This window comes from Marmota marmota, unplaced genomic scaffold, assembly GCF_001458135.2.
Source record: "Marmota marmota marmota unplaced genomic scaffold, marMar, whole genome shotgun sequence".
Taxonomy (NCBI): Eukaryota; Metazoa; Chordata; class Mammalia; order Rodentia; family Sciuridae; genus Marmota; species Marmota marmota.
In genome coordinates, this window is record NW_026000207.1 from 1,894,672 (window position 1) to 1,905,556 (window position 10,885).

A 10,885-nucleotide genomic window follows, 5' to 3' on the forward strand; every position below is an offset into this window, starting at 1 on the left:
CCCGCACGAAGGTTCCGCCGCCGGAGTCGGCCCCTCACCGGGGGACAGCCGCGGAGCTTCGAGGGGCCTGGAGGACCTGCCAAAGGCCGGGCCCGGCCCGGCTCCCCTGCTCCGATCCACCTCCCTGGCTGAGCAGTTCCGTCGTTCTGAAGGCCCTCAGGGATATTTCTGTCGATGGAGCAAATGGGGAGACAGAGGTCGAGGCCAGCCGTTTGCTCTGATGTGAATAGCCACGATTCTCCCGTCCGCAAATGGGGAAACAGAGGCCCAGGAGGCCAGTTGCCAGATGTGCGGGTGGGAACATGTGATATTTTGGGTGGGCACATGGGGAAACTGGGCCTGGAGTTCGCTAGATTTATTGGTGGGGAGGTGTGATACTTTCTTGTGGACGCGCGGGGACCTGAAGCCCAGAGTAGGCCAGTCACTGCTGTGTACAGAGGTGTGAAGTTGTGCGCTTCCCACCGAACACGCGGGAAAACCGAGGCCCAGAGACGGCCAGGCAGTGCGGGATATGCAGGGGGGAAGGGCGGGCCTCCCCACCCGGCAGGTGGGGAAGTGGCCTCCCTGCAGCAAGCCTAGCGCCCATGTGCTTACTGCCAGCCGGCTGTGATCTGGAAGGGCGTCGGCAGAGCGTGGGATGGGGCCCGGGTGCGCCTCCCTGGCACAGAAGCACTGGGAGGCCCCGGTGTCAGCAGTGCATGCGGGGACCCTCTCGGGCTGCTGGAGCCCTGGCCCAGGCGTACGTTGAGAAATTGCAGGGTGTGCAGAGAAGTGATGAGTAGGTAGGCGCTTCACACAGAGCGCGGCCACGGAGCCACGCATCACCGACACAGGAGTGGGGGCAGAGCGGCAGTAGCAGCTGGAAGCGGCAGAGGAAAAGAAGGGAACCCTTCTCTCGTGCCCAACTCGAGGACCTGAACCTGAACCCCAGCTCTCCTCTTCTAGGGAGCTGTCCAGCACATCTCTAATGGCAGTAATGCTCTGTCTACTCTGTGAGGTCATAGCCCCTAGCCACGTCGGGCTCTTGCTCACCTCAAATGAGGTTAATGCCTCTAAGGATAAGTACAAATTTGACTTCAGTCCTCAGTTTAAATCTATATAGCCACAGTGGGTACTAGCTACCTATCCTATGGGGGTCACTACATATTCCACCCTCAACCAGTTCAAACTTGAAGCCTGAGGGCCAAAATGGGATCATTATGTTTGATTTGATTACAAAGGGTATTGTGGTGGTGGTGGTGGTGGTGATGGTGGTGGTTGTAGTTTTGGTTTGGGGCTTTTTATTCCACTATTTCAAATGCCAGATATTTCAAATTTCAAATGCCAGAAAGTGCACAGATTCGAATTCCCAGGCACACATGGAAATAAACATCCCCAGATGTGGCAACAATCAGCTGGAACTGAAAAAGTCTCCTATCTTCTCCAGAAACCCTCAAGTGATCCAAACAATTTTATATTAAGCTAAAATTAAAGTTCCCTTAACCTTGTGCTGTCTAGAACAGCCATCCCTGGCACTGAGCACCTGACACATCTAATCTGCAATAAAATGTGCTTAAGTGCAGAATTCCCTACAGACTCCAAAGATTTAGTGTTGGGGGGGGGTAAACTATCATGTGAATAATTTATATATATATATATTTTTTTCTTTTTGGTACCAGGGATTTAACTCAGGGGCACTTGGCCACTGAGCCCCAACCCCAGCCCTATTTTGTATTTTATTTACAGACAGTTTCTCACTGAGTTGCTTAGCACCTCGCTTTTGCTGAGACTGTCTTTGAACTCACAATCTTCCTGTCTCAGCCTCCCAAGCCACTGGGATCACAGGCTTGTGCCATTGCGCTCAATCTAATTTTTATATTGAATATTCTGAAATACAATTTTGGATACATACTGGTTTACATGAGGTATGTATTAAAATTAATGTTGCATGCTCCTTTTCCTTTTTAGCATAACTACTAGAAAATTTAAAATTTCATATGTGGTTCATTCTACCTCTACTGTACATCATTGCCTTAGATGTCCTCCTGCTTTGGTAATTTTATGTCTAGAACAGCCATCTCTGACACTGAACACCTGACACATCTAGGGGAAAGGGAAGTAGTAGGGACATTGGAGACTGGTAAACTAAGGGCCTGCCTGGTCTAAAGGGCTCCACCCCTGCTCTGGTCACCTGACCCACCTCACCCACCTGTTCACTTGCTTGCACATTGGAGACACTTGAGTTTGTTACCCTTTCTGCTTTCTGGGTCACCATTCCCACAAACTTCAACTGTTCCCTCTGTCTAACCAGGCTTCTCAACTTCAGCAGTGACATTTTGGGCTGGATCATTCATTCTGGGCCCATCTTGTACACTACAGGATGTGGAGCACAATCCCCCGAGCTCTAGTGGTGACAACTCAGAAGTCTCTCCACATTGCCCAGTGTTCTCTAGGGGCAATACTCCTCCTGGTTGAGAATGACTGGTCAACAGGAACAGCTACCCAATCTGAGTCTCCCACCCTGATCCTGCTCTCAAGTTTCCATTAACTAGTTGCACCCATGAGAGCTATACTCGCCCCACCCCAGTATCAGAAAATAGCAACAATGACCAATATTTATTAAGCCCTTATTCAGGGACAGTCATTGCTAATGTGCAGAACACTCAAAGCAGACTCACCAATTAAATGCCACGAGGATCCCTATTTTACAGAAGATATCACACAGTGGTTGAAGATCACACATCTGAAGGTGAGACGGCACCTGCATCTGCCTGGTCCCAGGTTAGGAAAGGCCATCCTATTGGCTGGCACCTCACACTTCTCCCCAACCCACCCCATCAACATTGACTCCCAGCTCATAGCAACACTGTCTCCATCACCAGTCCCTTCCTCTAGACCCTGTGCTCCGTGGCAGTACCCAGGTGGTATCCTTTAAGCCCATGGAATCTTATCATAACCTGACTTGAAACCTGAGCTTACAATCAACCCCAAAGCCCTTGCAGGCTGTGCAGACTGGCTGGCTTTCCTTTCCTGGCTCTATCACCACAGTTGTGCCATTGCTCAACCTGACAGCCTTACCCACTTTGAGGGCCTCTGTTGCCATTGTCTCTGGAATGTTCCTTTCTGCCACTCAGAAGGGTAGATTCTTTCTGGCCATTCAGGTCTCAGCTAAAGTAACATTTTGCACTGAAACCTTTGGTGGGGGTGTCAGTTCACATAGGCAATAACTTATCTCATCACTTTACTTCATTTGCACCCCACATCAGGATCCAGCATGGCTTTGAACACTTATGGATCTGCTGTTTCACTGTCTGCCTTTCTCATACTTCAAGAAGGCAGGCCAGCTCTGTCCTGACATGCTAGCATGATAGCATCACCAAAGGCACCTGGAGAAGGTAGGGGAATAGTAGTAAATAGTAGTTGAATAAATGAACGAATGAGTGAATGAATACATTTGAGCATCCCCTCCAAAAGTCAAAATTTTAATATTTTTTAATATTTTTCTTCTCCCTTAAAAATTTTTTTATATTTCTCTTCACCCTTAAAAAGTATCACTGTCACCCTCATGGGACAGGATCTTGATGAAGCCTCACATCTGCATAAGTCCAAACCCTTGAATATCTTCATTCCCTCACTTCCCAAAGCCAGACAGCCACCAAGTTCTAGTGTGTCCACACCCTAATAGGTTCTTTGAGCCATAATCTTCTGTTTGTTCTCTAAGCCCCATTTCTGGCCCCTCCCTCCTTCATCTGGACCCCAGAGCCAGACTTCTTCCCGGTTCCTTGGCTGCCAGTTCCCTTCCCACACTGGCCTAGCATAGTCTTCTCATAACCATGTGGAATGTGACTTATGCGCCACTCACAGCTCCCAGTGGCCTCAGGACCAAGTTCAAGTTCCTCAGCCTGGAAGCTGAGACCCTTCATGAAATGATGCGGCCACTTCTCTGCCTTGTCTCTCAGTGGTGGTCCAGACACACTTGGCACTTCACAGCCCGCTGGGCAGACAGTGAATTCACAAGGCTCCACGTGCAAAGCCTTGTTTGTCTCTGCCAGGGAATTCTGCCTCTGCCTCTGCTGGCAGCCTTACTCCATAGCCTTCAGGAATGCTGAGGACTCTGACCTTCCGAGCTGCTAGACGTATTCTGCATGCCCAGACCACCAGTCTTCCAGAACCGGAAGGACCTTTCTAACACCCTCTCTGCTTAAAATCCTCCCATGGACCTACCCCTCCACCTGGCATTCAAGGCCTCCCACAACCTAGCATCAGCCTCCTTTCCCACCTCTGCCATCACCCAACCTTGACCAGACAGCCCAGTCAATCACTTGACTTCACTGTCCACACCTCCAAGTTTGGGCCAGTATATCTGGGCTTATGCTCAGTCCGAGATTCCCCTCCCAGGCTCCAATGTCATCACATAAACTCCTTTTCCCTCAGCAATCACTCTCTCTCCAGCCTCACCCATGACCAATTATCCATTCCCCCAAACTTCATGTCTAGCATAAACCTCAGCACTCCAGACAGGCAGACAGGGATACTCCATGTCCTCAAAAGGAATAAGCTCACTTCAGCCCTGCAGCCCCAGAGGCCAGTGACACCCAGCCCAGCACCTTCACCTTGCTCTAGCTGCCCAACCCCTCCCAGCCTGCAGCCTGGGCCCTGCCTCCTTCAGGAACCTCTCCCAGACCATCCCTTTTTCTCAGTGTCTGTGTCTCCCATGTTATCTTGCCTCAGAGGAGGAGAGTGATTTCCAATCCACTCCTCTGGTTCCAACAAAACTCTCCCAGGCTTTCTGCCTTCTCTATACAGGCCCCGGTCTTCCCTCGCAGGACTTCAGTCTCCAAAGCCCACTGTCTGGGAGCCACCTCCATTGCCAAGACCCTCATTGCGCCGCCTAGCAGGACACTAAGGACACTCCTGACCCGATAGGCCTTGGTCCAGCAGCACAGCCAACTTCCAGGCCCTGATATGGCTGCAGGAATGCCTTCCAGGGATACTCTGACCCCGGGAAAAGGGGAGGGACCACCTTAGGGATGCGGGAGTGTCAGGACAGCACTCTGGTCAGAAACTCCCCGCAAAAGAGAGGTTCACAAGGTATTGGGGTTTCACTCTACACCAACAATTAAATAAGAATCAAAAGTAATAAAAATAAAAACTTATTTAGTATACATAAGCAATAGAGCATTAAATGCTACCTTTGTACAGTAGGTGATATTTGTACACCACCTAACCACAACTTATATTCAGCCATCTCCCATTCATCCTATGCATCCTGGAGAGAGAATCATGTCCTATTTTACAGACAGGAGAAAATGGGTCCATGGCCTCCACAGAGAGGATCAGGCACAAGGTATATAGTACTTGAGATCCTGAGCCTGAAAGAAAGGGAGGAGGGGTGAAACGAGGTTCTCTCCAAAATTCAACAGTTCCAACTCACTCCAACCCATGTCCCAAGACATGCACATCCCCTGTATAACCATGTTTCCCTTGGCTGATGCACCTTGAGACCCTCACTCTCTTCTTCATTCCCGACACTTGTAGAATTCCAGCATGCCCTGAAGTTGGAGGTCATTCAGCCTCCAACATGAAAGTTAGGAAAAGATGGGCTGGGGATGTGGCTCAAGTGGTAGCACGCTCGCCTGGCAAGCTCGAGGCACTGGGTTCGATCCTCAGCACCACATAAAAATAAAATAAAAAGATATTGTGTCCATCTAAAACTAAAAAATAAATAAGAAAAAAAAAAAAAAAAAAAAAGGAAAGCGTTCTGCTTTGCCCCTTATGACACCAGAGCCAAGCTCTTCAGTTGACATCTCCCAAGTTGAGATCTGGAAACCGAGGGATACTGATTGCTAAAGGCAACAGTTCCATGCCCAAGTCAATGATAGATTCAGTCTTGCCTAATGCACGAGGACATGCTGAGCCAGGTCTCTGGTACTCCTGAGCAACTTGGGACAGAAGAACAGGTATAAGAAGCCCAGTGGATGGGCAGGTTGTCCTGCTGCTTCCCTGTGCACAGTGTGTCCATGCAGGCGTATGCACAACCAGTGACCAAGGGTCACCCTTGAGTCAGGACAGGCCATGAGCCTGGAGGCCCAGGGAGGGCAGAAGGTGAAGCCTAACTTAGGGAAGAGGTTCATGGTGGCGGCCAGGAGAATCTATGGTTGATGAAGATACAGTCAAGGTCATCTTTGAATTCAAAGGAGCAACAAAAGGAATGGGGGTGAATTCATTAACTCAGGAAGAGGTAAACTAAGAGCTCAGGTGGCACAAGAACTTTTCTGTATCCCCCGATTTGTTCTATTTCATCCTGCATCCCCTCAAGTTCCACTGTCATGCATCTTAGGCATTCTTTCAATAAATGAAAGAATGGTGTACAATGGTGTACTTGGTACACCAGCTTCTTGGCATGAATGAGAGTCTCTGTCTCTGTCCCTGCGACTACATTTATGGACTAGTTTTTATTGGGTACCTGCTGTGACTAGAAACTCTCTCAGGCCTTATGGGGGCGACAAAGACCAAAATATCAAAATGTTTCCTCTGGTTTACAGATCAGGAAATTCAAATTCAAAGACTATTCAGGATGCCTTCAGAGTTACTAAGGGATCTTTTATAAGCAAAGACTAGGTTTTCAAGGGAGATGGTCATTTCATTTCTCATTCAGCCTTAGCATTTTCCAAACGAGGAAACCGAGGCCCAGAAAAGTGAAAAGTTGACCTTCACACTGCAGGTAGACAGCAGAGCTGCATCAGATGCAGTGCTGGGAAGGTCTTTGCACTCTCCCACCCCAACACACTCACTGCATGGGGAGTTGTTGCATGACCCCTCAGGCATAAGAGGGGTGTGGTGTGGCAGAAAGCTTAGGTGGGAATGATACACAACTTCCTTAGGGAAAAGTCACCCGAGTGAAAGAGGTCTCAGCAGAGGTGGATCTCCCAGCCCTCAAGGTGGTAGCTTGAGGCTGGCTAACCACAGGTAGATGTGGGTGCTGGAAAGGAAAAGGAAGGAGAAACCTAGTGGGGCCTTTGAGTTTTGTCTCCAAGAGACCTGTGAGTTCATGAAGATACTGCCTTTTTCCTCGTACATATATAAAACTAGTTCTATGAATTCTATCTAGCTGTATGGATTCAGCTGCATGTAGTCACAACCGTCTTAAGACACAGCTGCCATCAGTGTCCCCAGGCCCTGGCACCAAGGATGTGATTTTTTGATATTAGCATAAGATAAACTAGGTACATTCCAGCCAGAATGAAGTCACTTTTGTCCTAACCAGTATATACACCATTCCTCCTAACACATATTTCAAGAATCCACTTGATCTTCCGCTGTCCATGACCATGCTTCTGTCAGTAAACCTCCCAATAAATGGGATTCTGTGCAATCCTGGATCACTCTGCCTCTTTTCTTCAGTCTCAGGGCCCCTTGCAGCTGGTTCTCATACACTAGAATGGGACACACACACACACACACAGACACACACACACACAATCTTTGGAAATCTGGTTTGGATTTTTACACACGAAACACAACTTGGCCTAATTCAAGTGCCTAGCAACTACACGTGGCCAGGTACTACCATACTGGGCAGCTGTGTCTACAGGAGAAGACAGGTCAAGAAGCAACTGTGATGCAACATTAGTTCCAAGAGGCCAGAGAAGCAGGTGCTCCGACTGAGTGAGGGTCACAGAACTGGGAAGGCTTTCCAGAGGAGATGTCCAAGTTCAGTCTTGCAGTCACAGGAGAATTAGCCAGATTGGGGAACAACAAGTGTAGTTTCAGGCAAAGTGAGTGGAGAATGCAAAAGCCAGAACTGGAAAAGCGCAGATCACTGTTCATCTTTCATCGCTCACCATGCACGATACTGGCTGGAGACATCCACATTATCTGGCTGAGGAACTTGAATTTGTGCTGCTGGCACTAGAGCATAATGAGGGCACTCAAAGACACTATTAGAAGTGTTCCTCTGAAACCAGTGGTCTTGTGCAGTGCAGGAGAAGCAGAGGGACTCCTCACTCCACCTGGGGGCTGGAGTGAGAAAGGAGTCAAGATGGCATTCTGGAGGAAATGAGTTGCCCCAGATGGACAGGTTACATACACACCGTCTTTGGAAGTCTGGTTTGCATTATTACAAATAAAACACAAGTAATTCCATGACAACCCAAGACACACCTGTAGGTATGAACAGTGCTCAGGAAGGTGTGGTGTTGAATTTGGCCAGAGCACAAAGTGGTGAGAGTTTGGCAGGCAGGCAGGCAGGCACTGCCTCCTGAAGAGCTTTCTCTCACACACACCCCAGGTTGAAGAGCTGCATTTCTCATATTGCCTCTGGAAGGAGCTGTGGAAGGATTTCTAGCTTGTGGAAGATCTCCATCTGCTTGTTTTGATGGTGGTACAGAATTGAGAGGTGAGTCCCCCTCCCCCAGGAAGCTGGTGCTGCTGTTACCGCTGTTGACCAGTGCTTCCTCAATGTTGAAGATTAACACCAGAGAAGCACATCGAGGCAAGGTCAGAGTGGAAAATTGGAAGTTTATTAAAGGACAGCAGAAAAGACTTCTCCCAGAGGAAGAAGGGGACCCAAGGGGTGGAATCCGTTGAAGGGTGAATGTGTTCCCCTTTTTATAGTTTTTGGTGATGGAATGTAGCTGGGAAGGCCAGAAGCGAAGCGTTGGGACACAGGTGGGCCAAAGAAGTAATCTGGGCACTTTAAGTCAAGTTTGCTGTTCATTAACATTTCTTTGGGATGGGCTGTCTTCAAATCTGTTGGGGGCTGTTTCCTGGGCTTCATTAACATTCCGAGAGTTGCTCAACTTTTCTGGAAATTCATTCTCAACATGGCCTCCATTTCAGATTTCACTCGATATTAGACCCCATTTACCTAACTACACTGAGGACCTAATTTTAAATCTGGCTTCACTGCCACCCAGGAGACAAAGAGTTAAGTTCCGAGGTTGGGGAGGGGTGTGGGAGAATGGGAGACCCCTGAGAATAAGTTCAGACGTGCAGAAACGATTTCAATAGGCGAAAATGTAACCTGCACTAGTCCCCACGTGTTCCACACCATCCGTGCAAAGGCATGGTGCTTGTTTCTTTCATATACGGTTTTGTTTCTTTCCCTTGAACGGTAACTGAATCATTTCTGTTTCACGAGTGACAACAGGATGCGAAGAGGGAGTTCCCAGCTCCAGGACACACAGGTAGCGATGGCAGAGATGGAAGCCGCCAACACCAAGGCCTGCATCCAACGAGCCTGCTCTTCGGTTCCCGCCTTCGGAGCCCATGCCCTCCCTCACCTCCTCTCGCCCTGCGCAGGGTGGCCCTTCTAGCCGCGCCCTGCCTCTCCAGGGTCCTCGCCGCTACCGCGCCGTGCTCACGCGTCCTCTCGTGGCCTCCCGCCCGGTCCCTTCGACCTGCCGCCGACCTGCCGACCTCCCCCGCTTATGACATCTGCTCCCCTCTGAGCTCTTGGGTTTGGGAGCGCTCGGCCCCCTGCGCCCCTCAGACCCGTTATCGGGGCCGCCCCTCTGGGCCGCCCGACAGAAAGGAGCCGGTGAGGGCGGGGCCGAACCTTCTGCGGAGGAAACGGCGAGCGTTTGGGCCCTTCGCCCAATGCTCCGGCGGGAAACCGGCGGCGCAGAGGACGGACCGCTGTGCCTGGCGCTGCACCTCCACTCCCCAGTGGGGTCTCAGTGATGGCTGCCAGAGGCGTCTCCTGCCTGTCCCTTCGTGCCTGGGCCGGGAAGCCTCCCTCCCTCCCACAGACCGGGGAAATGGGGGCCCGGCTTGGCATCTGGACGGCCATTGTCAGGGGAGAGCTGCGCCTTCCCGCCCCGGGGCCTTTGAGGAAGGCGCACCGGCCTCCTGCCGGCCGCACCCTGATCCCGCTCTGCCTCCGGGGCCCACGCCCGGTGGCCTCTCGGCCACAGAGGCAGGGCCTTCCCTTGTCAGCGCTGAGGAACAGACTCCGTGGGGACCTGCTGCTCTCCCGCCTCCGTCCTCGCCGCCCGCCCTCGCTCCGCGCCTTCCCCTCAAGGCCTGAGGGCTCTCGGCCCCCTGAGCCCGAGCCCGGTCCTGGGCGCTCGGTTCTCGGCCTCAGCGCCCTCCTGTCTGAGGACAGGCGCAGAGTTAGGACCGGGGCAGCGCCGGCCACAGGGCCCTGCGCTGGGGGCAGCCCGAGCCCGGCCTGCCGTGGCGCACGCCTGTGGTCCCAGTGGCCCAGGACGCTGAGGCAGGAGGGTCGCCTGCAGAGCCAGCCCCTGCAGAGCCAGCCCGTGCAAGGGCAGGCGCTCGGCAACCGTGAGGCCCTGCCGGTAAATAAAACAGCAAGTAGGGCTGGGCTCAGAGGCCCAGGCCCGCGAGTTCCATCCCCGGTACCCCAAACAACCCCCTGCAGCCCCGCTAATTCATACATGAGAGAACCTTGATCAGGATGTCCCCCAACTTGACAGCAGTGCCGAAACTACAAGTTATGAGCCTGAGATAAGAATTTTACTACATTATCCAAAATAAATGTGTGTGTATAAAATAAATCTAAAACAAAACATTTTAAAACATTAAAAAAATAAATAAATAAAACATACCCATAGACAGTGATAGGGATAGAACCCAGAATTTCATGCACAGGGGGGCTGGGGTTGTGGCTCAGAGGTAGAGCGCTCGCCTCGTATGTGCAAGGCTCTGGGTTCGATCCTCAGCACCACATGAAAATAAAAGTTATTATGTACAACTACAAAAAAATATTAAGAAAAATTTGAGTTTTGTGGGCTGGGTTTGTACCTCAGTGGTAGAGCGCTTGCCTTGCATGTGTGAGACCCCGAGTTTGATGCCAGTGTAAGGGTCCCGCGAAACATCAGAGAAAGAGACCACCAAGTGACCACTCATGCAATTGGCAGAAGGGGATTTATTGAACCAGCAT

The 10,885-nt window shown here is 50.8% G+C and overlaps 1 protein-coding gene across 1 annotated transcript; it reads left to right on the plus strand.

Moving 5' to 3' along the window:
• Positions 1-8,220: 8,220 nt before the first annotated feature.
• LOC125612786 (wiskott-Aldrich syndrome protein homolog 1-like) lies at positions 8,221-10,597 on the plus strand. Its single transcript, XM_048791594.1, has 3 exons — positions 8,221-8,377; positions 8,596-8,649; positions 9,131-10,597. Exons 2-3 carry the CDS (start codon positions 8,605-8,607, stop codon positions 10,007-10,009), a joined length of 924 nt encoding a protein of 307 aa, XP_048647551.1. The 5' UTR covers positions 8,221-8,377; positions 8,596-8,604; the 3' UTR covers positions 10,010-10,597.
• Positions 10,598-10,885: the final 288 nt, after the last annotated feature.